General features: G+C 25.6%; 5 protein-coding genes across 7 annotated transcripts in view; all 5 read left to right on the top strand.

Moving 5' to 3' along the window:
• The window catches only part of LOC122854529 (transcriptional regulator DEF1-like), a 101,235-nt gene extending 87,391 nt beyond the window's left edge, over positions 1 to 13,844 (top strand). The window contains exons 1-7 of one of the 3 annotated variants that reach the window (XM_044155275.1): positions 10,992 to 11,235; positions 12,028 to 12,273; positions 12,360 to 12,633; positions 12,696 to 12,937; positions 13,021 to 13,353; positions 13,444 to 13,631; positions 13,710 to 13,844. In XM_044155275.1, coding sequence (XP_044011210.1) covers positions 11,233 to 11,235; positions 12,028 to 12,273; positions 12,360 to 12,633; positions 12,696 to 12,937; positions 13,021 to 13,353; positions 13,444 to 13,631; positions 13,710 to 13,800 — 1,377 coding nt within the window. In that variant the 5' untranslated portion in view covers positions 10,992 to 11,232 and the 3' untranslated portion in view covers positions 13,801 to 13,844. Of the gene's footprint in view, positions 1 to 10,991; positions 11,236 to 11,600; positions 11,945 to 12,027; positions 12,274 to 12,359; positions 12,634 to 12,695; positions 12,938 to 13,020; positions 13,354 to 13,443; positions 13,632 to 13,709 lie in introns of those variants that run through there. The other 2 variants (XM_044155273.1, XM_044155274.1) reach the window with 2 other exon arrangements.
• On the top strand, positions 1,868 to 4,028 carry LOC122854527 (DNA-directed RNA polymerase II subunit RPB1-like). Its single transcript, XM_044155271.1, has 2 exons — positions 1,868 to 2,299; positions 2,388 to 4,028. The coding sequence occupies exons 1-2, from the start codon at positions 2,288 to 2,290 to the stop codon at positions 3,939 to 3,941; spliced, it is 1,566 nt and encodes a 521-aa protein (XP_044011206.1). The 5' UTR covers positions 1,868 to 2,287; the 3' UTR covers positions 3,942 to 4,028.
• Positions 6,289 to 8,077, top strand: LOC122854528. The gene is made up of 2 exons (XM_044155272.1): positions 6,289 to 6,339; positions 6,460 to 8,077. Exons 1-2 carry the CDS (start codon positions 6,328 to 6,330, stop codon positions 7,969 to 7,971), a joined length of 1,524 nt encoding a protein of 507 aa, XP_044011207.1. The 5' UTR covers positions 6,289 to 6,327; the 3' UTR covers positions 7,972 to 8,077.
• A 1,597-nt stretch (positions 13,845 to 15,441) lies between the features above and the next one.
• Positions 15,442 to 20,259, top strand: LOC122854525 (probable basic-leucine zipper transcription factor N). Its single transcript, XM_044155269.1, has 3 exons — positions 15,442 to 15,612; positions 15,766 to 16,061; positions 17,608 to 20,259. The coding sequence occupies exons 2-3, from the start codon at positions 16,041 to 16,043 to the stop codon at positions 20,020 to 20,022; spliced, it is 2,436 nt and encodes an 811-aa protein (XP_044011204.1). The 5' UTR covers positions 15,442 to 15,612; positions 15,766 to 16,040; the 3' UTR covers positions 20,023 to 20,259.
• Positions 20,260 to 21,522: 1,263 nt separating this feature from the next.
• Positions 21,523 to 26,118, top strand: LOC122853714 (GATA zinc finger domain-containing protein 14-like). Its single transcript, XM_044154131.1, has 2 exons — positions 21,523 to 21,755; positions 22,345 to 26,118. Exons 1-2 carry the CDS (start codon positions 21,741 to 21,743, stop codon positions 26,116 to 26,118), a joined length of 3,789 nt encoding a protein of 1,262 aa, XP_044010066.1. The 5' UTR covers positions 21,523 to 21,740.
• The last annotated feature ends 260 nt before the right edge of the window (positions 26,119 to 26,378 follow it).

Below are 26,378 nucleotides of genomic sequence, written 5' to 3'. Positions count from 1 at the left end.
AAGAAAATTTTATAAACTATTTTTTTATTTAATGCGAAAGTGTTGGATGGGCGTATATATGTAATTATACATTATTCTTGTCGTTATTCACGTTGGAAAGTCAATGTTGAACGTGTGCTTCCATCCAAAGGTGTGACCTCGAAAGTTATTTGATAATTCATAGCACGTTGTACCAGGTTGCTGGGTTACCTGGACAATCCTTCAAGCATACATAATATCTAAGATACAATTTGTCTCTTGGGAATTGCTCAAAAGAAGCTGTACAACTGTATTTCATAATTTTGTAAAGATTTTGTTTCTATCACGACATCTTCATCTAAATTATTCCGTTTTATATTGGTATACTTATTGTCTATTGTCAATTAATAACCACTGGCATTTGCAAGGTCCATTCACTTTCTGCTATTGACCTAAATCTAGTTCATTCGATACATCGTCAACGTACTTTTACTGATCACGAGGAAACGCATGCGTCTAGCTTTGGAATTTCTTTTAATTCTTTTTTTTTAATTTAATTTTTTGTTTTCTTGCTTGTGAAAATTTCTATTGAATTAATTATCGAGTCAATCGGATGATGTGATAATTATCATGTTTAACTATAATAAACAAAAACAAAAAATTTAATCCGCAAACTCAGTCAAGTGTACTTGCTAATTAAAGTTTATTTTTTATTTTTATTTTTTTGATTGAACATACGATGTGTCATTTTATTTTATTTATAAATTTATTAGTTTTTATATATCTAGACATTCAAGATGTATTTTTACACGTCAATATAATATTTTCGTCATTTGATTGAGTGAAAGTTTTATGAAATTGATAGGATATTAATATGACCTAGATATAATTAATGCATTAATTAGACCAAAAATATAAATATAAAATTAATATTCGTTGTAAATACTGGGTGTTCTTCTATTTTTTTTAATAAACAAGTGCATGAGAAAGTTTTAAAATAAAAACAAAAAGGATTAATTAATTTTACAATTAGTTTATTATTTTTTTTTTGTTGTTTTATTTTAAATCATTAAATTCTATGAGTTTGTTGATTGTACGACGATTATTACTCTGTTCTTTCTTAATTTTTATATCGTCAATTAATTCAAGTCATGGTTCAATGACTTTGAGATCTCAATCCGTATACAATATATACAATTTTATCACTTTAAGAGTAAATAACTTAACACTCAATGCGATTTTGTTTTAAATTTTTTTTTTTTTTTTTACAACGTCACAGTTATTCAGCAAAGCAGCAATTTTAAACAAAAAAAAAAAAACATATGCATGTTTTAATAATGAAAATGAAAAAGAAAAAAAAGAATGACCACCGTAATGAAGAACAATAAATCACACTGAGAGTGAAAGGAACAATTATTAAAAGAAAAAAAATAAACCAACAATGCACTATCACTACCGGTTTATTAAACAAAAAGTAAGTTTTAATAAAAGAAAAATAATTATTTATTAGTTCAAATATATTATTAAGTAAATAAGTAATAGTTAATATCAAACATAATGCAATACATTTACTTTCTTTAAGGTGAAAAATAATATTATTCATCATTTTACTGGTAAAACAAATTTTGAAAAATAATACCGGAAATATACTTCTATATTTTATATAGCAATAAATATTTGAAAATTAAATTATAATATTTTAGTATGATAAAGTATTAACTAGAAAATTGTTAAAGTAATTTTTTTTTTTTTTAAATTTATATTTGTTATAACAAGATAAACGTTAAAATAAAAATAAAAAAAAATAAAATATGTATGTTTGATGTTAAATGTCTACTTGAACATTGTCTAGTTTTTTTTTTTACCAAGACATAAATAAAGTTTATGATCTAAATATATAGGTGCATGGTTTTTTTTTTTTTTTTTTAATTTAAATTATTTCTTCAAGATAAAATTAAAAAACTCTCTACATTGAACAATTGTTATTTAAAAGAATACTTTGATAAATGAGTTTTTCCTCAAAACCAGATTATTAAATATTATTAAAAAAGCAGAAGTGTTTATTGCATCTCACATAAATCATTGATGAATAATTGTTTGTGATGTGTGCATATAAAATAGTGTTGCAATATATGTATATAAAAATATTTACAATTCTGTAAAATTACCTTCACCTAGACCTTTCTTTCAGGGTAATAGAGAGGGGATCCGGATATAAAAGCTTTCCTCTGGATACCAATGCTACCAGATACAACATTTCACTTAATCCATACGACAGTTGTCATTCTAAGAGCCACAAAAAACGACACCCCATTTTATAAACATCAACATGCGCTCACTTGTAAGTTTAATTAACATAAAATATTAATTTTTTTAATTACAAACTATTGAGGCTCAAACTTAATTTATAAACAAATTATTATTTACAGATTTTATTGGGGTTGCTAATTTTAATTGGCTCAATTGTATCTGGAAGAGAATTAAGGGGTGAAAAAAAATATCGTAGATATAGTTCAAATATTGGAAAAGGTAAAAGAGGTACTGGTGATTATTCAAGTCACGGATCACAAAATTACTTTTCACCAATACATAGTGCAATTGCTGATCGTCCAGCAATAGGAAGTTCATTAGGTGGATCACATACGGGTATTAGTTTTGGAGCACTTGATCAATTTAATTTGGGACAATTTGGCTCGGGACATGGAATTAGTTTGGCAGCATTAGGTCTCAGTGGACACAGTAGTGGAGGAGGAGCATTAACAGGAGGAAGACAAAGCTCTCAATCAGCATATTCATATCCTCTTTTTTCACCAGTATCATCAAAAACTGGTCCAGTTACATTTGGGCTACAAGGAAGCACTTCATCTGCAGGTTCAAATTACATGAGTCCTATTTATGCAAGTGCAGGACAAGGTTTATCAGCTTATGGCTCTGGGGGAATATCATTACCACATTATCTCAGTCAGGGATCACAAGGATTATCTTACAGTTTACCACAGTCATCTAGTATTTCTGGTGGACATAGTTACAGTACTCCAGCATCTTCTGGCTCATCTCACACTGTAACTGGTGGATTTGTTGTTGCAAATCCTTACGGTTCTGCTTCATCTTCCCCATCATCATTATCATCATCACAACCAGCATTATCTTACAATGATAATTCTCTTGTTTCCTCATCCTCTTCTTCACCAAGCTATCAGCTAAGTCAATCCAGTGGCTCAACAAGTAGTCCAAATTATATTACTTCTTCATCATATCCTGGACAAGCAGCTGTATCATCATATACTGGTTATCAACCTGCCACATCTGATGGTAATGCTTATGCACCAAGAGATAATGTAGCTTATTCATATCCAAGTACTAGTTATGGTTCACCATCAGCTGCTAGTTATTCTTCAGGAAACTCAGCACCAAGTTACACTAGTGCAAGTTACAGCAGTCAGCCAACTTCCGATCAGACATCATCTCTTATGAGTCCAATTATTAAATACTCACAGCCAAGTAACAGTTACAGTGGATATTCATCAAGCTTTTCATCACCAAGCTCAAGCTACGCAAGTTCAAGTTATACACCAACAAGTTCAAGTTATTCAAGTCCAAGTGCTAGCTATACAAGTCCAAGTGCTAGCTATACAAGTCCTAGTGCTGGCTATACAAGTCCTAGTGCTAGCTATTCAAGTCCTGGTGCTAGCTATCCAAGTCCAAGTGCTAGCTATCCAAGTCCAAGTACTACTTATACAAGTCAAAATCCAACTTTTTCATTACCAAATAATTTTGCACAGTATACAACAAATCATGCTTCACCAACAAGCTCTTATGCATCTTCTTTATCATCATCAGCATCATCTTCTGATCCACAAGGCTCTTATTCACAAATCAATCCCATGTATCTCAATTATGCAGATGAGAAATCATTCGATGAAAATTCAAGACCAGCAAAATATGATACCATTTCATATTCAAGCACCGATGAAAAGTATTAGACTAATATTAAATGTTAAATTAATCTATTTATTCATATTAATTCATAAATAAAAGCTTTGTGTTTATTAATTTTAAAAATTCACTGACCATAAATGTTTTTTATTTTTATTTCCGTTTTTTTTTGCCTTCTAGAACAATGTATTTATGAAATTTCTTTTTTTTTTTTTTTTTTGTGTTTTAATTTAAGAAAGCATTACTTATTTATGATATTGTCATTTTAAAAGAGAATATTAATTTTGATATTTAATTTAACATTTGGTATTATTACTACTACTATTTTTTTTTTTTTTTTTTGTTATATATATTATAAAAATAACAATTTAAAATATGTGAATAAACACTCTCCCTGAATTTTTTTAAAATGACGAGAAAGTTATGGATGTTTTTTAATATAAATGCGTATACATAAATAAATAATATATATATAAAAAAAAAAAAGCTGCATTGATGTGTAAACTGTAAAACAGTAAACAAAAAAAATCAGATCACTTTTACTGAAACTTGATGGAATACACAAGCTAGACTACTAAACCCCTTTCTAAAAAAAAGAAAAATTTTTTTTATATTTATTTTCTTGAGAAAGTGAAGTCGGGTGGACGCCCTGAAGAATAGCACAGGTGAATGTTGATGACATGGCAAATATATTAACTGATTATATTTCCGGCTATTGTTTTTCATTATTAAAAAATAATATACTTTGTATATTTTAGTGTATTTTTTTTTTTTTTCCATATAAAATCAAGTTTATTTTAATACTATTTAAAATAATTTCTTTGTCAATGCATGTGTGTATAAATTGGTTGACATTCATGAAGGCCTTCACATGAACCTGACCCAATTTAATATCTCATATACGTGCACTTGAACCACGTGAGAGTAATAATTCCATAAATAGATATTCTCGTATATATATATTCATGAACAACTGTCACAAAATTTTCTTACTGGTTTAACTTTTTTTTTCTACATTTTTTTACCTATATATTTATATTTTTTTATCCCATTGCAAATAAATACCTCATTATATTAACAGCTTTTATAATGAATAAATAAAAAAAGTAATAATAAAGTGAGCGGAAAATCTGCTTTTACTTTTGATTTATCATAAAAAAAAAAACAATCAATCAATCAATCAATAAAATCAATTTCAATTTCAAATAAACTATTAAACCAAAATCTTTATCAAACTGTTATTTGTAGAAGATATTTATCTTCAAATAATTACAAAAAGAAAAAAAATATACTACCAATTTGTGGTGAAATAAATTGAACTACAAAGTTTCAAATACATGACCGCACAACCACACAACTGTTTATTTTATCTTTCTGATGCTAGAACCACATTAAACCATCAACCAGAAACCAATTAACCACTGTACTTGATTTAAATCATTTGAAATACATTATTGATTACAATATATTAAAGAAAAAATAATTTTAAAATAAACAATCCATCATATATTGAATTTATTTGTGTTTGAATTTTCAAAATGCGTTTAAGGTATAGAGAAAGTGTTATTATCCATCTCCGGTAAAAATAGATCACATAGTGGACACTAACAATATTGATACAATGAAATGATAAAAAAAAAAAAAAATAGAATTATCTTAGTCAAGTAACATCACAAAATCCCAAAGGATTTGTACTTTTTCCTTCCGCATTGGGAAAGTGATCTTAATCGTACTGGAGTTTGCGTGCTGAACTGCCAGAACGTCCGATTATTCAATGCCAGAAAAGAATTGCTGCCAATCCACTTAACAATAGCTTGATTTATTTTTAACTCAATTTTTTTTGTAATTTTTTTCCCTGTCTATTTTTTTTTGTCTGCATCTATTGTTTGTTTTTTTTTTTTTTTTTTTCTATTAGATCAGAGGTGAATTAAAATGAATAATTTAAATGGAAATTTTCTCATATGACATTGTAACAGCTATACTAATGTTATATTATATATTTATTTATTTATTTTTTTGTGTAACATAAATATTCATGTTATACCCTCATTCCTTATACTGAAGAAAGATCAAAATGCATTCGATTTTCACTGGTCAAACGAGACTGCCCACTGTATCTCAATGTGTACATATATATCCATCGGCAAATTGACCAGAATTTTTATTCACATACTCAGAACGGTGAAAAGTTAAACTAGTTTTCTTGATTTTTCAACGGGTATAAAGGAGAAATTCAATGTCAGCCAATTCATCATTAGTGTTTTAGCAACTGATACGTGCACTTGTGTTATTGATTTATTTATTTAATTTTAATATATAAAAAAAAAAAAAAAAAAAACAATTTAAATTCGAATACGTGTATTTTATTATTTAAATTATATTGCGTTAAATTTATCAATAGCATCATCAGTGATAAATAAATAAATAATCATAATGAAATTACTGGTATGTATAAATAAATATATTTATTATTTACTAATAACAACTCAATTTGCATTAATATAAAAATTAAATTGATAAATAATAATATTAAATCTGATAATCTTATTTAACTTTCATTTGTAGTTACTCATGCTGTTATTTTCGCCTCTGGCAATAAATTGTGAGACGAAAAAAGAAGATAAAAAAATAATAAATCCAAATGACGAGCCATTTCTTCCGATAAATCCAAATTATCAATTAAACACAAAATTAACAAAACGTGGAGTAGAAAAAAATATAAATGAAATTTTAAGTCATTTAAATGCAGATGTATATCCAACAAAAAATACACCAAATTATAATGAAAATTATTATCACGATTTGCAAGCAAATATTCCTGTTATACAATCATCATCATCACCACAATCATATGATATTCCATCAGTACCAGTGCAAACAATATTACCACCAGTATATGGTCCACCTGATCAATCACAACGTCAAGAAAATATAATTTATTCAACTGGTCAAAATGGTTATTCAACATACTACAATAACAATCCAACAACATACAATAGCCAACAGTCTGTGTCACCAGGACAATTAAATCAATACACTGTTCCTGAAATGCAATATTATTATTCTATCAATCAACAACCTGACATAACTTATTCAATTGCTACATCACAAGATAATTCTGAAATTCCAACAGGTACAATTGAAATGGTTGATGAAAAATATATAAAACAACAACAACAACAACAACGTGTTAAATTAAACGATGGTAGAACATCAAATAACATCAAAGATACTCAATTTATGGAAGGAATTAATTACATTACAAATAGCCAAAAAGATCTTGATACACAATCAACAACTAACAAACAACCAATTGCTTATAATTTAATAGAAAATCAATCTGATTTACATATAAGAAGTGCTCAATTACCAAGTAGAAATATTATGAAATATTCAAATAATGGTGGACAACAACAAATTGGCAATTATCAATTACCACAAGTTTATAAACAACAACTTGATCAATTAATGAGTCAAGCATTGGCAAATTTTTTTATGCAAAATGGAGCTATTAATCAAGGTCAAAATAGTCAATATGATTTAAATCAAGTACAAAGTCCAGTAAAACCACTGACACAACCAAGCCAAGTTATTGCAAAAACTGGTCTTGCATATGTTATGAATCCATCGTCATATCATATTGTACCAAGACACATAGCGAAAAATCCATCATCATCACAAGTCATTCAAGCATCACCAAGTAGCCATGGTAAAATTAGAAAACCACAAACAACAGTATCAGTTGAACCATCACAATCTTATTACATACAACCAATGAAATCAATGAAACATCATCAACACAATGTTCCTCATACAACATCAGATTTTTTAAATTATGAATATCCACCTGGTATGAATCATGATGCTGATACTGTTCCATTATTTGATTTAAATAAAGCCATTCAAAATTATTCACCAAGTGATGAAGTTTATACAACATATCCTGGATCACCAGTTGAATATAATCATTATTATCAACCACGACAAATTTCAAAGTATTATAAAACATCATTGGATGATGGTAGTTTTAAAAGAAATAGCAGACGTTCACCAAAACCACCAACCATTTACAAATAATATTAATTAATAATTATTATTTGTTAAATTTATTGTTATTATTTTTTCTTTTTGTTATCATACCAGTCAAATATTTTTATAACACATTGATTACATTATTTTATATTACATATTAATTTAAATAAAAGTTTTAAAAAAAAAATGAATAAATAGTATATATAATGTGATTTTATCTGATCATAATTATTGAGCATCCCTTGACTTTCTTTTTTTTAATTTTTATAATTGAAAAATTGATTAATTATTTTTTGATATTAGTTCGTTTTCAAAAATAAAAAATTCATATAATATTTTCTATATGATTTTAATGTTTTTCATTTGAAGATGTAACCACATCATCGAAGTAAATTTTAAAATAAAAATAGGTATTATAAACCTAAGCTGACCGCACACGTTCTAGTTATTTCAACGCTCTCCACAAATATGCGGTAGTAAAAATTGGATGGACCATATACTTTCTCAAAGTAAATTTATAAAATTTATATATGTACATATAAACAGATAAATTTCAAGTGAGAACAGCTTGTTTAAAATATAATAAATATATAAAAATAAAATATAAAAATTCATGTGTTGTCCAAATCCGGAATTTAGTTTACAATTGTTAAAGACAAAAGAAAGCCGACTTAAAGAATTTTAATTTCCCTTTTCGCAATTTTTTTTTTATTTATTTACTTGATTTTTTTTAACTCTCGAAAAATATTTAAATAAATTATTTACTTATTTTTTTTTTTTTTACTTATTATTATGATTTAATTCAATTATATATAATAGACAATTTTAATAATTTTGTTAGGGTCAATTATTTTGATGACATCAATTATAATATAAAAATTTAATTAAAATAATTTTCATAAATAATTTTTCATCACCTTTTGGGTCACGTAGAAATTATTAAAAATATAAATTTCCACATATTTAGATGATAATATTTTTAAATTAATAATTTATGTTTATTATATTAAGACTGTTTATAAATTTTTTTGTCGCTAGATATTTCGTGAAAGTTTATATACGAACTTAATTAAAATTAATGGTTTATTATTTTTTGATTTGTTTTTTTCAAGTTATAAAAATAGACATCTCGATGATAAACTGTTTGGTTAATGTGTAATAGATCTATATCATTCTCGGGGACAGGTAGAAAGTGTTATCATCTGTTCTAATTTAAATGAAGGCCGAGAAATATTATTAATACAATAAAATCAACAAATTTTTCTAAACAAAACATCTCGTAGCCCAATTTAATTATTCATTTTCATATTCAAATAAATTTTCATATAAATGTTTTTTTCAAGAATAATTTTTATTTGTTTTTATTAAAATTTCATTTAATAAACTTTGAATAAATATTTTTCAGGAATAGGGTATTTTTTTTGTTACGCTTGTTTACGCAAGAAGATTAGCATTTTTTTTTTTTTTAGAAAAAGTATATATTTATTTTTCCTCGGTAAAATAAAGACAGTAAATTTAAATATACCTTTTTTTTATTCATTGATATTTAAATGCCTTCAAATATTCAGTTTTATTGTCTTATGTTTTAATCTATTTTATGATTTTTTCTTTTGTTTGTATGAGTCATTTTTATTTGAATTTTTAAGTAGACAATTAATATAGCACTTGATACAAAAACTGTCATAATAACAGTGAAGATTTAGTTGTCATACAATGTCATAGAATTGTGTCTGGTATTTTTTTTTTTATTTATCTCTCAATACTGATTTAAAAAACGATAAAATATTTTACATTTGCAAATTTCAAGCTTTTCATTATGTCTTACAAAAATACATGGATATTTTTCACATCATTAACTACAATATTACGACGAATACAATTTTTTTTTTAAATTGCCAAATAAATGTAATTAAAAATTTTTCAATATAAGGTAGCTAATCATTATCATCATTCATAAAATTTGTATAATATTTAACATAATTCATCCTTGATGATTTTTTGTATTTAAAAAAATAAAAATATATATTTTTTGATTGATTGAATGAAAGTTCATTTAAAAATTATTCATGTAAAAATATTTCTTGAAAGATTATTCAAAATATTCGCTGGTACAGATTCATTAGCACATAAAATGAACCAAACAATATTCCCCAGGAAGCCTGTTATAATTACAACAAATTAAATTTCTGAAGCGAGGCCGAAACAATTTATTAAAATTAAAAAAATACACTCAGCATGGAAGCCAATTTTTTATACATACATATATATATATTTTTTTTTGTTTCTCTGAGTTTCAATAATACTATGTAAATTATTTCGAATGAAATTCATATTTTTGTATAATACTGATATATTAAATTAAAAAAAAAAAAAGAAAAAAAGATAAATGGATAAATGCAAAATAATAATGAATAGCAATTGAAAGTGCGAGTTGGATAATTATAGAATCATCGAAAGTACAGTGGACTTAAATATAAAAAAAAAGGTTAAATAGTTTGTGTATTTCCCACGGATTAGAACATGATTTTCATGATACCACGTAAAATCTATTGAGTCCATTCATTTTTATTTTTATGATCAATAAAACTATCATGAGGAAACGTTTAATAACAGATTTCCGCGATCAATCCTATACACATGCTTTTTTTTTAATAACATAATGAATGTGTGTTAAGTGCTCATGTCAAAAGTTATTCAATAATTAATTTTTTCAATTGTAAAAATAATTTACAATATCAAATTTTAATATTAAAAGTAAAAGTCCATGATTGTAATCTTTAAAATGATTTTTTTTTTGTGGATTGTAAAGTTTGATAAATTTATGATCTAGATTAGCCACGTCCGCATCTTTGAAATATCTTGTCTATATTAATGATGAAAATCATGAAAATTTATTTAATATTGTCGACTTGGGGTGTGTCTGTGTGTGGTTATATATACACATAGACTAATTTAGTTTAATAGCTTTTTTAAAGGAAAGTGGCCTTGCAATATCATTCACTTGTGATGACCATAGAGAAGAAGCCCATTGGTCCGTTAAAACATTCGCCAAAGTGAATGTGTATTTGTGATCCAGCACATCGTAATTTTCTCATGTTCCTGGATCAACTGTATGGATTATTATTACGTTCACCATAAAATTAAATATAGCACCTTGTATATCTATATTTTTTAAAAGTGGGGAGCTAAGGCTTTATAAACTAAAGTCGAGTGTTTTTAATTTTGTAGTTGAGCTAGGTCCATTGTGTTGTGTACCATTTTTATTTAAACTTCCCAAAATATAATTTAAAAAAAAAAAAACAAAAAATGGTAGGTAGATTTAAATCTTAAAAATTCATTATTTTAATAAAAATATTATTATATAAATAATTAAAATTAAAACCAATCAAATTGTCTTCGAAAATTGGATCTTTAAAATTTTTTTCGTATCAAGTTAAATTAAAAAAAAAAAAGAGCGTTAAATTACATTTTTTTTCTTTCATAATTTAAATTAATATCAACTTGATAAAAAATTATTTAATGATATATAAAAATTAATTGATTTTACATCGATGATATAAAAATAATGAATATTCATTAACACAAAAGTGAAAAAAAAAAGGAAAAAAACAATTAATATATGTATCACCTTGTTTAAATTTGATACAATATTCTATTGCTCGACTTTTACCGCTATGCATCGTTGGTACTTCCGTAGCCATCAAAATTCAATTACAATTCAATGGTATAAAAAAAAAAAAGGTACTTTTACTTTGCGTGTGATATAGATTTTTTTTGAATAGGAGTGGTCTGGGAGAGATGAAGTTGATCAAGAAGGTGCAACCCTAGGTCTATATAAGACTGGTCCACACCGGATATATGACCCAGAACTTTATGAACAGTGAAAGTGGATTATTCCTTAGTCCGAATTATTTTTATTTCTATCCTTGCTATTCATTGTTTTTTTGTTTTTATATCATTGATGTAAAATAATTAATTTTTTATACATAAAAACAAAAATAATATGTTTCAAACTTTGGTATATAAATTAAAAATAAATGTGTAATAATTTTTAATAATTAATATTAATTATATAATTAATAATAGTTTTAATTGATACAGAGATTTTACTGGATATTGGGATTTTTAATTGCATCATGCCACGGTGAGAAAAAGCTTAATCTTGAGGATATAGAAAGAGATAATCTTCACTCAGAGACTAAATCTAATTTGTCAAATAAAAAACCATCGTATTCTGTTAATGATGAGGTGGATAATCAGGATTATCAATTAAGTCTACATCAGTATCAAGGACAAAATACTGAGGGATTAGGAAGTTATAGTACAACTGATAATAACAAGTATCAAGTAAGTTATAATTATACAGAAAATAAAATAAAAGTACTTAAAATTGTTTATGTACATTGGTAAAACAACATTTTGATTTTTATTAGGTGAATGCCAATCAGTATGCAGGAGATGTAACTGGTAAGGATATTCGTTATCAACAAGATACAACAGCAAATGATGCTCATGACACGTCTCAATCGATTGGACAGTATCCTGAAGAGTATACACAACAAATTGAGATCGTGACCAAGGGTCTTTCACCAACAACCTATCAACCACAACAACTGTATTATGAGCCAGAAATATCTGTTGGAAATCAATACCAGACAATTCAACAAAAAACAGCAGCTAAAAAATATGTGTCAAATAAACATAAAGGTAAAAAAATATATACTTATATATTAATAATAATATTTCTATATAAATAATTTAATTTTTAGATACTATTTATATTCCAATGAATCAATTATTGGCATACTATCAACAACTATCATTGGCTCGTGAACAATCAACAAAATATGAACCATTATTACATAAATTAGCGACTCAAGCTGCTCAACAAATACCAATACCTGTTTATAATGGACCAGCTGAAACTTATACAAATCAAATTAATTCTCAACAATATTTAGTTTATCCAACAACAAAAATATCATCACAAAATGTTCAGCCAAATTACCAGGTAAATAAATATTTAATTTTATTTATTCATCATGTTTATAATTGAGCATTTAAAAAATAAATAGTTTTATTTTATATTTTTAGACTGGCAAAAATCAAATATATTCTCAGGATAGTGTTTCATATAGACAACCTCAAGAAGTACTATATACACAAGCTGTATATGCACAACCACAAACACAATCTCAATATCAACAAGAAATTGTTTACACGCAAACAAATCCAACAGCATACGCACAAGTAACTCCAGGCCATGCAACAGCTACATACACTACTGGACCTGACTATGTACAACAAGTTCAGGGTCAACATGAACAGTATAATAATTATCAACAACCAGATAGATATCTTCAATATGTTGTCACATCAAATTCAGGATATAGAACTCCATCATCAAGTCAACAAAATTATGACAAGGTATAATTTATTAATAAATAATTTACATAAAATCTGTTGTTATTATTATTTTAATTTTCTTTTATGAAAACTGTATTATTATTGCTTTAGAATATTCCAACAACACCAAGTGGAGATTTTACACCACCACAAAATTATAAATCTGTAAATGAACAGTATCCAGTGACTGGTAAAAATAATCATTACTTGCAAAATTACATTGGTCATTCCACTGAGCCAAAGTCATTACTCGAGTCATATACACCAAGCTACATTATTGCAGCTAAAGATTCAGCAAGGTAAATTATTTTAATAACTAAAGTAAAACCAAAATTACAAAAAATAATTAAATTTTTTTATTTTTTTTTTTCCTTTAGATATCAAGAACGACCGATTAAACTTGAAGGTGGCTTTCTACCATCAAAAATAAATTTCATCCATTCATACAATAAACGTAAAGCTGAATAGAATCTTTAAAAAAAAATAAAATAAAAAAAAAAAAAGATTAAGAGTGAAATGAAATATATACATGTATATTTTTTGTTTATCATTATTATTTTCTTTTGTTGCATTATGGTACAAATATTGAATGCAGTATTTACGAATTGGGGTCTATGTGATATATAAAAATCTTGCTGAGTATATTTTGACTTTCTGGGATTTCAATGGATCAATACTTTTATACCGAGCAACTGTCTAGTCGATCGAAAAATATGAAATGTATATTCTTTTTTTATTATTTTTTTTTTCTTAATTTTGTTTTTTTTTTTTTTGCTATTCTTATCATAGACATTATTGAGGCAAAGAAATAAAAGGATAAACCCACTATCAATATTATTTTTTATATGCTAGAAAAAAAAATATATAAAACTTGTATCAGATGGTATAAAAAATCAGTTTATATTATCTTTGTTGCAAAAACAGATTTAACAATCTACCATATTTATCTTTACAATAGAATACACAATATTAAGTACTATATACTTATTTACTATAGAAAAAAAAAAAAAAAATGTATATTTAGATATTTTGTTTTACTCTCCTTTATCTTTATTATTATAATTATTATTATATTAGTATAATAATATAAAAAAAAATCATGACTAATGTCACGCAAAATCTGCACAATATAATAAATAAAATAAAAAATTTTTTTTACTTTTATTTTTAAATTAAATGTAAATTAAATATTAATTTTTTTGTTCAATTAAATTTAAATACAGAAAGCTGCCTTTTTTTTTTTTTTTGAATATTCAATTCATAATTCATAATGAAATATATTCATTTATTGTTTTTTATTAAAAATTTTTTTATTAATGGTAACTGGTTTTTTTTTTTTTTTTCATGAATTTAATTTTTTTTATTTTCTGTTTCTTTAATGTGTTAATGTATAATTAAATAAAATGATACATTTATAATTGTAAATTATTAAAATTATTAAAAAATAAAATCTTAATGTTGGTATTTGAATTAACAATTAAAGAAACTGTCAACTGGTGAATTTGTATGAATTTGAGGACGCTTTTACTTTTCTATTTTTATATATGTTTATTTGAATCTTTCAATGAGATAATTACCTACATATACCGCAATTAATTTTTTTATTTTTAACCATACATTGGTATAAACTTGTTCATTAAATTACCCGGTTATTAATTTTGTTTTTTGCTTGTCTATCCATTTTTTTTTTTTTTTTTGAGTTAAATAAGTCAAAAAGAGGCGAAACAATATTAATAGTATTTTTTTTATATTCTTTAAATATGGTAAATTAATAGTAGATTGTCAAAATTAATATATAAAATTTTTTTATATATCTTTTTTATTTTGCTTATGAAAAATTTTGCGTGAAAGTGGATATTACTATGTGAAGATGAGCCGAAATGGTATAAAAACAAACTGGTTAATTTTTTTTCTTGAAAAGTTGTTTATGTATTTGTCTATATATATATATATATTGATTTCCTTTCATATACAATTGTAAATAAAATTTCACCAAAAGGAAATAAAATAGTATATCTGAAAATTGACGAGTATCTTGTTTTTTTTTTTTTATTTCATATGTATTTAATTTATTTATTTTTTTCTTTTTATAGAGCAAAGTCAGAGCAATCCGAGATCATTCTTCGTGTGAAACAATCCGTGACAAGTCAGTAATTCGTCTCAAGTCAGCAAACACATGTCTTCTGTTCAACAACTCGTCACCTTTGCTTTAGACAATTTTATTATTTCATTGTACAAAAAGTACCTTTGATTATTGAAAGTCTTGAAGGCTGATAAAAGGTGCGTATTAAAATAAAAAAACAAACCAATTTAAATGTATACCGTTTTGTTTGTTTTTTATTTTTCTATATATTTTTTTTAAAGTTATTTTTCGTAATGAAGAATAATTGGTTTGTCGTTAATTATTTTTAATGATATACATGTAATTTGCAGATCAATTTGATAGATTGAATGATTTCATTTCAATAATACGCAATTGCGTATGGAGAGAAGAGGAGAGTTACGCTATTGACAGGTGTCTTCAACCTTAATATATATTTTTTTTTTCGTATGTTGATGAGAAATAACGGCTTACCAAAGTGAAATTTCTTATAATGTCGCGTCCTTCTCTCACATGAGGCGAGGGCATATAAGGTGGGATTCTGTGGCATCAGCTTCATCAGTACCAAACGTATAACCGCATCAGTGAGTTTGAGGATCGCATCAATATGAGACTCATTTTGATAATTGTAAGTAAATTGTATATTGTAATTCAATAGCTACAAATTAATATTGCCAAATATATATTCAATTTACAAAATTATATAAAAGAAAAAATAGTAAACAAAATTTAATTAATTTTATTGATTTTTAAAAATTTATTATTATATAATTTATTTATATTTCAGACATCTTAATTTTTTTTTTTTTTTGTAAATTAATGTTTTCTTTTGTGTTTAATGAATTGCGATAAATCATTTTGATAATAATCTCATCATCAGTCAAATTAAAGTAAAAAAAATTATTTCAACTATTTAAAGAATTTTTTAAATCAATTATTTTAATTTTTTTTTTATTGTAGAATTACTTTTTAGAATTTAATATTAAAATAAAAAAATTGTCAAGTGTAGTATTAGTGTCACAATGAATTACATTTTAAGACAGAATAGATTTTTTTGTTTTTTTTCTATTGAAGACTTCCTTCTTGCAACCGGTGGACGTAATTGCAGAGAAAGTGTTTCCGATTTATTTTTCATTTTATTTATTTACTTATTTATATAGTTTTTATTTTTTTTTTTAAAGCACACAAGATTGCTCTGTGTTTCGACGCGTGAAGAACTTGTGTCATGATGATATTAAAAGATTCTAGTGAAAGTCAAAATATATGTTGTCTAATTCGATTACCATCGCGTGTGCAAATTTGTCAACTTTATTATTGAGTAATGATAAAATTGTCTTTATGTCTCGTACTTGCTATTATTATTTTTTTCATTTTTTGATTATTCAATTTTGGCAAAAGATTGAGCTCAATAAAATTAATAAATAAATTAAAAATTTCACCTATATTTTATTGACATGATTTAAGATTATTCGATAAATATGTAGTTTTTATTTATTTTTTTTTATTTAAATATTCAAAATAAACTGTCGATTTCACGATGATAAATAAGAAAAAAAAAAAAAAAACACATTGATTTCCGATTCGCTGATCGTTAGCCCCGTGTTATATCCTGGCAAAAGAAAGCGGTGAAAATAAGAATGCGAAAGATAAAACTTGTTTCCAAACTGCGATCCGGAGATTCCAGTTTTTTTTATATTTTTTTTCTATATATATCAATACAAGCTTCAGGAATTGACCAATGAATTTACCTTGAAATTTTTTAATTATTGATATTGAAGTCTTACGATACTTTTATAAATGTTGAAATTGTAATAAGACATTTGCGATAAAAATTAATAGCCTTATTTTGGTGACGAACAAGTGAAAGTTATCAAAATTCTCATAAATAAATATTTTTTTTTTTAAATGCATATAAAGACGATAAAATTTCAACTATCTCTATTGGCCAATCATTAATATTATCTTGAACAATAATTTCTATTATCAAGGTTATAACTTGACCTTTCCTCAGTCAACCTAACTCATCTCATTTTTGAAGTATAATATTAAAAAAAAATTAACTTGTCAACCCTACATCAAAAAGAAGAAAAAAATTTAACTAAAAACCTATAAAAAAAAAAACATCCCAAAATTAAGACCAGTTGTAAATTAACATTTAAAAAAAAAAATTTCAGGTCACTATGACCCTGTTGGTCAGCATCAATTGCAATGAAGATGCAGCACCGACAACAGAAAGCACACCAATCAAATTAGAGAAAGGAACTGACAACGATACATCAGTAGAAACGAATGCTGAGATGGAACTGAATAAATTAAAACAAGTTGATACTGATGAGGTTGGAGATTTACCAATTTTACCACCATTGATACTTCTTGATTTTGCTGGTGATTCAGATAATTCATCATCTACAGATGGAAAATCTAAACGTACTGTCAACAATGGTCTTGGCTATGGTTATTTAAGAAATAATTTATTTTCTGGAAAAACAAATTTATATTTTCCTGGTAGTAAAAGTGGAACAACAGTTAGTATTGAAGAATCAATAAGTCCATTTGCACCAAAAACAATAATTGAATCATATAAGCCAATAACTGAACGACCAGATGAAACACCAATTAAAACAACTCCAAATTATAAACAAAATTTACGAACTACAAATGCTGCATCACAATCACATGTTAATAATAATAACAATAACAATAATAATAATAATTTTGCAACATCAAACCAAGCCGTTTTTGGTCAACGTACAAAATTACTCAAGGCATCGCCCACTGATTATTCATTTCAATCATATTCAACGACCCCAAAGAGTAACATTGCTTCCTATACAACAACTAGGCCAAATTACAGAGGTGTTAATAAAAATGTAAATACCTACACAACTGCACAACCAAACTATCAAGATGTTTATTCAAATAATAGACAAACTTTCACAACAATACGACCAAATTATGATACTTATTCAACAACACCAACACCAACACAAGCATCAACACATGATACAAGATATACAGTTGCAAATTTTAATCAACAAAGACAAAATTATGATGTATCATCATCAACACCAAGAACATTACCATTTGATCCATCTGTATTTAATTTACCACGTTTTGTTGTTGAAAATGGTATTAAATATGAAAATAAAATAGTTTGGAAATATCCTGATGGAAGAATTGTAACACCAACAACATCACCATTTGTTGATTATGCAAATCAACCAAAAATTAATTCATACAATAATTATCAAACTGTGACATATCAAAATCCAATTAGTCAACAACAACAACAACAAACTCAAGATAATCGTTATACTCAAGATGTTTATAATAATCAAAATATTGTTTATCAAAATCAATATCAAGATTCACCATCACCAGCACGTTATCCACAAGAGCCAACAGTAAATAATATTTACTCTCAAAGACCTGCACAATTTCCAACGGATGCTGAACCAGCTCAACCATCACGTCCAAGTGAATTTGTATCTGTTGCTGGTAAAAGCTCAGCAGTATCATCAGCATCATCATCATCACAGTCTCAAGCTCAAAATTATGACTTTTCATATCAAACTAAATATGGATTAAGACCACGTGAAAAAGATAATAATGAAGCAACAAGATACGATCAAAGACTAAAATATGCTAATAATCAAAATACTGAATATGTTTATTCAACAGAAACACCACCACAACCAACAACACCATCATCAACAAATTTATTTACAACTCAGGGTCAATTATCACCAACAATATTATCAAAATATACACCACAAGCACAAAAATATTTAACAAAAGTATTTGAAAATAATCAAGAAGCAACAACAGAACAATATAATCCTCATTTAGCACAAGCTGAACAATATAATACACAACCAGTACAATTGGAACAATATAATTTACAACCAGGACAATTTGAACAATATAATTCACAACCAGGACAATTTGAACAATATAATTCACAACCAGCACCATTAAAACAATATACAAATTCACAATATGCAAATACAAATTATGAAAATTTATTAAATTATAATCCATCAATATCACAGTATATTAGAGATCCATCATCAATATTAAATGCTCAACCAACATTTATACAAACTGGAAAATCATTGATACCAGTTATTATATTGAGAGTTGATGGTGTATCACCAGTACAACAAAAAGTAACACCCAATATTAATTTAAAAGCTTTGTTACAACAGTATTTAAGTGATTATGCAACTAGTAAAGCTGCATTAAGTCAAAATAGTAATTATCAATATGCTAATCAAATTACAGAAAAAACAATTAATCAAAGTCCAATAAATGAATTGACACAATTAACACAAGTATTAAGTCGTTTATCACCAACTTATGATCAAGATTCAATTGCAAGTAAAAAATTAGCTCAACATCCACTTGATTATACACCAAGGCCATCTTATCCAGATTTTTATGATGAAGAAGATAAAAATATTAAAAAAACAACATTTGATGATTCAAGAAATAAATTTGGAACAAGAACAGTTAATAAATTACAAAAAGTCAAGAGTGTACAAATTATTGAAGATCCACGTTTTCCAAATTTAAAAAAAACAAAATAAATTATATAATATACTTGTTTCTTTTCAAGTATATAATTTTATGAAAATTAATTTTTTGTACCTCATTGAATTTTTTTTTTTTTTATACAACAGTTTATAATAATAATTATTATTATTTTTTCATTATCTGTCAATTTTTTTAATTTGTTAAAGTAATTATTACAACACTTGCCAGATGAATATTTTTCATTTTTTTAATTTGGGAATGTGCAATATCCTGTTTTAACATTTTATTTTTTTAAAATTAATAAAATATTTAGTCTGTAAGTTGAGTAACATCAAAAGAAAAAATATATATCAATTGCCATATAATTATTTTTTTTGTAAAGAATTTCGAACGACCAAATTTCTACACTTCAAGAAGGTACCTTTTTATTAATAGCATTTAAGAGAATCTTTTTTTTTTTTTTGTTATTTTCATTTATACTATTGTAATTGAATAATTATTTGTATGCTCAATAATTTTTTGAATAAATAAAATACATTATTAAGTAAAATTATATTTTTTTTTCACATTTAATCAGCATGAAATAGTAATTGAATAAAAATTAAAAAAAAAAAAACTTTAATTTAATTCAGAGTAGTTTCTTTTTTTTTGACTTCCGTAATAGGAAAATTTATAATTAAATCTTAAAGATGTTTGTATTTTAAATGATTTCTGTGGCTATCATTTTGCGATCAATTGTATACGCGTATTTAGCCATAATTATGTTTAATTATTATTTATATAAATTGATGACTGATAACTCATCTCATTTTTTCAAGTATTATTTTATTTAATAATACAAAATGGCTATCTAAAATCTACAGTGTTTTGAGCAATTAAAAAACAATGAATTTATTTTTAACGTTAAGTTAATGCTTTTGTATTGACGATGAATTTTTTTTTTTCACTCCTATGATACTGATATTTACTACAATAAATAAAATCAGCCAGTAGTAAAGCGTGTGTTCTAGAGCGATGAACAATTGCTAAAGTAATGACCAATATGAATTTTGTTTATTTGATTATGTCCAACAGAAATATTTATTGAAGAAAGCCTTTAAATAATAATAACACTATTTTTTTTTTCATTTTTACCAAAGTATATAGTTAAAATTAATTGAACAGAAAATCATAAAAATCATCATCAGATTCTATTTCTTTTCTTTTTATCTGTGGTAAATATCCTTTCAATTTTTTTTTTTTTTAAATAAATTTTTCATAAATTATCAATTTCCGTTGATGGTTGAATCAACGGTACCTGACGATTAATCGTCAAAGTGAAAATTGATTAAACAACTTCTAGTACATATGTTGGCCATTGAAATGTTCTGGTTGTTGATTATCATAATAATATGAATTTTTAAAATATCCTTGTATGCATTTTTATGGACAAGACTTTTCCAACAGTGGTCGCGTGTCGTGAATGAAAGTTATACTGATATAGATGGTGTGGGCTATAAGATAATATTTAGAACGATATTTTTCACTTGACTACCAGAGTGTATAAAGAAAATCGCATATCAACTATGTGGCTTTAGTTCTTGTGTGGCTGTTGAACTTGTAAGATCATTGTTTTTAATACAAGATCAAGAATTGAGCTGTTAATTTAGTTTTTTTATTTGGTCCCCTCATCATTGGTGCTTTTTCCATGTGTCAAAATATTAATTGTGAATTTTTTATCTGTATTGTGAAGTGAAGCAATTGGAGAAAAAAATTACAAAATTAAAAAAAAATGTTTTTCTATAGGGTGAGTTTGTCATTTCGTTGAGTGTTTTATTTATTATTTATATTGTGAAATTTTACTGTGTTTTGGATAATAAAACTAAAATAAATAAAAATAAAGTTTGTTGACAAAAAAAATTAATTAACAACAATTTTTATTTATCCAAGTTTAAAAAAAAAAAAAACATAATTAGAAAAAGAATAATATTATAATAATAATATTCAACGACCTTGATGGCTTTTTTCTTTTTTCTTTTTTTTTCAATCTCTAATTTTTCATTTTTCATTCATCATAGACAAATAATTATTCGTTCCAATAATTGTTTAAGAACAACAAGAAAGTTTATAAAGTTTTGGTCCCGTGAGCATTCAGTTCTTACTCACATTACGTGCGTGTTTCACTATTTTTTTTTTTTTTTTACTTTTCTGCTTTTCATTTCTAGGTCATCCCCTTGACTCTCATCTCTAATTTAACCCGATTAAATTCATGAGAGCCAAGTGAATATTTCATGTGTAAAATATCTTGTTCATAAATATTAAAAATTAGCGAAAAAAAAAAAAAAAGAAATAATAAAGAATTATACAATAATTTAATTTATTTTTTATTTTTGCAGGTGATACTGTTATCCATACTGTGTGGAACAATTGCAGTATGTTTAGCCGATGAAAATTCAAAAGATGTCACTGATGATCAAGTTGCAATGGCATCAGAAAATATTGCTCCATCATCAACAGAATTTGAAGAACCAATTACGGAAACAAACTCGTCAACAGAATTACCAGAGCTTGACGAGACAACTGATATTCATTATGAAAATTCCAACGGATTCATTCCAATGATTTCATCACAAAAATTTCTCTCCAGTGAATTATTGATTAATTCAACAAATACAACAATTGATGAAGATACAACTGAATCACCAATTATATCATTATCAGATTATGATAATAATGTTGAAAATAATCCAGCATTTTTTACTGAAGCAAGAATATTATTAAATATATCACAAACAGAAGCAGATCGTCGTTCGTATGATTCACAAGATGGACAAAAAGAATTTGAATTATTAAAAGTTAATAAACAAACACCAAAAATTGCAAATTATCATGAATTTTATGAAAATATGCAGAGTAATTTAAATCAAGCTAGTAATACTAAATTAATAATTGATGAAAATAAAAAATATACAAACAATTTGCGTACAAAAAATCGAATAAAACAAATAAATGATTATTTGAGTGATGATTTTGATCAAGATAGAGATAATACACAAGTATATTCACATTATTATACAAATAAAAATAATAAACCAATAACAACAACAACAGTAACAACAACGACTGAAGCAATTTTTGAACCGGAGAAAGTTAATCATAATTATCCACAACATACAGCATCAAAATATGGTATTTTTGGTGAAAGCGTTACTCGTCAAAAAACATCTAGTTTACCAAATATAAATTATGATAATTCAAATGATTATTTAAGAGATAATAAAAAAAATCAACAATTTAGTCTAAAGCCAGTTGTTGTTATTGAGCCAAGTGATTATAAAGTTGATGTTAAATATAATAATCAACAATCTATTGGTCAAGTATCAACAATGAATCCTTATGATAATCAAAAAAAAATAAATGATGAATCAGAAGATCGTTATGATAAAAATGAAGATGGATCAAATGAGAGTTCTGATTATTTAGAAATAACTGAAAGACCAAAAAAAATATATAAAAGTCGAAGACGTCCATATACTTCTGAAAATTCAAGAAGACTTGTTAAGGAACATCGTGGAAATGGTGATGGTAGTAGTAGTGGTAGTGATGTTGATGATACAAAAAAAATTAATTCATCATCATCAAAAATAAAATCACATAGATCACGAGCCAAGCCAAATTATTGGACAGATAATGAACAAAATAATAATCAAGAAAATCAATCAAAAGGAGATGATAATAATAAAAATATTGAATCACAAAATAATGAAAATTCATGGAATCAAGTTGGACAAAATATTGAACTTTCACAGTCAAATAGTTATCAATTAAATCAAAATAATAAACCAAATGTTTTAGTACCAGTTAATTTAAATCTTGTACCATTGACAAATTTTGATCATTCAACTGCAATTGGTACTAGTCAAGGTTTTGATATATCAAATGCTGGAGTACAAAATTATATAACAGCTGGTCCAATTGTTAGTACAGCATCACCATTAATAAGTACTGGTCCACCAAATCAATCATTACAAAATTCAGCTAAAAATTATCATCAATATTCAACACCAATTCCAGAAATAATTGTTGGACAAAGTACATATCAAAATCCTTTACAAGCTGTATTTTTACAAAATAAATATCCTCAAAATAATAATATTAAAACACAATATTTTCAAAGTACTGTTGCACCAGTATTTACTGTATCACAAAGTACCATTGCACCAAAAACATCAAATCAAGATAATTCACAAGTTCATCATTTACTTGTTTCACAACCAACATTGCAATCAATACTTCAGTCACCCTTGAATGGATACAATAATAATATTTTAGTAAATACACGAGGTTTAAATGGACAAAATCAACAAACACCAATACAAAATAATAATAATGCTCAAACTGTATCAAGTGAAATAGAAAATTCATCAAAAAAAACAACTTTCACACCAACAACAAATAATTATTTAACATCAGCAAGTTATTCCGTAAATAATAATATACCAGCATCAAGTAATATACATAATGTCATTGCACAGAGTCAAAATAATCAACAATTTCAACAACTATTTCCTGCATTAATACAACAACAACAACAACAACAATCAACAAATTTTCAACCCACTTATGCTGGACAATATAATGGTAATGCAATACTTGGAAATACCTGGACACAACTTCAACAATTACAAACACCAATAGAACAAAATAAAAATTTTAAACCACAATTTCATACTTTAATTCGTAGCAATGATAATTTAGGAAGTACAAGTAATAATAATATTAATACATATAATGCAATACAAAATACAAATAAAGATTCACAATTACCAGTTGTTGGTATGCAAACAGTACAAATACAAAATCCAAATTTCAATGCATTTAATCAATATCAAGGTGCAGTATTGACAACACCAATACCAATATTAACAAGTACAACACCTGATTCAATTAATATACATAGCTATGTTGATTCATTAACACATATTGGTGCACAAAGTAATAATAATAATAATCAATGGCGTACATATGCAGCTGATCGTCCAGCATATAATCCAATGAATTTTGTACCAAGTACTGAACTTGTTGATAGTCAAATAATGCTCAATAGTAAAGCACATGTACCTGATGCTCTTTCACATAATTTAAATCTTGTTCCAGCTATACCAGGTGGTAATTTTTATAAAAATACACCAACAGCACAAATGGATTTAATTAAAAAACCAAAATTAAGTACAGATTTAGAAAAATATGCTGAAGAAATGTTTAAAGAATCATTAAGAACAATATATAATACTCATAAATGGAATAGTGATAAAAAAATTCGTAATTTAACTGTTGCTGATATTGCTGAATTAAAAAGACTTAAAGATGAATTAGATAGAATTAAATCAAATATGGTAAAATCAAAAAATATTAAAGAAATTATTGAAGGACATCATTCAGAAACAAATGTACAAACAGTTGATCCTGGTCCATTAAATAAACGACCTGGTATAACTGTATCAGAACTTGAACAATTATTTAAAACAGAATTTAACAATAATGATTTATCAAATAATAATGATAATAATAATATTAAAATAAATGATTATTTAACACCACCAAAGGTCAATTCATTTGTGTCAAAAAATCCATTTTTAGATAATGATAATAATAATAATAAAATTAAAAAGCAAGTTAAAAAAAGACCAATTATAAAAGGCACAAGAATTGAAAATAATAAATTAAGACCACATAATAGACCACATGGTAAACGTCCAATTAGTGGTGGTATTGAAACAGCAGCAAGTAGTCATTCAACTCATTTACATAGACGACCATTTAAAAATGAAAATAACAGTGGCCGAAAAGAAATAATAAATTATAATAATTATCCAACATTTACAACATCATCACCTGATTTATTATACAATCATCATGATGATTATAAATATTCAAAAAACGATGAATTAGATTTTGATAGTCCTAAATTACATAATTTACTTGGTCTACTTATGAAAAATAAACAACTACCAAGAGGTGCTAGTTCATCACTTTATCGAGATAATGATGATATTGAAAAATATCTTGATGATGAACAACGTCGTGCTGGATATGAATTTAATAATGATAAAATTAAAAATATTCAAAAAAATATAAATTCTCAACCGTATTTAATTACATATTATTAATTAAATAAATTATATAATTATTATGTTTTTCATTAAAAATTAAATCCAAAGAAAAATAATAAATATGTTTAGCGAAAAAAAAAAAATGAAAAGTTATTATGTTAAGTTAATTATTAAAGTGGGTAATTTTATTTTGACTGATATTGTTGTTGTTTTTTGTTTATTAATATTATATAATCCTTGACTGTAAATAAATATATTCAGATGTAAATTTATATCTGAAAATTAATGATTTATATCACATTTAATGTAGCCTTCAC

This window comes from Aphidius gifuensis, linkage group LG4 (genome assembly GCF_014905175.1).
Source record: "Aphidius gifuensis isolate YNYX2018 linkage group LG4, ASM1490517v1, whole genome shotgun sequence".
NCBI lineage: Eukaryota > Metazoa > Arthropoda > Insecta > Hymenoptera > Braconidae > Aphidius > Aphidius gifuensis.
The sequence above is the reverse complement of the archived record's forward strand: the minus strand, read 5'-3'. Positions and strand labels throughout refer to the sequence as shown.

Excerpts from the sequence above, each read along its gene's own strand:
- LOC122854525 (XM_044155269.1), top strand. The coding sequence starts at position 16,041 with ATGAGACTCATTTTGATAATT. Across the intron at positions 16,062-17,607 it reads TGAGACTCATTTTGATAATT|GTCACTATGACCCTGTTGGT; the intron begins GTAAGTAAATTG and ends AAAAAATTTCAG.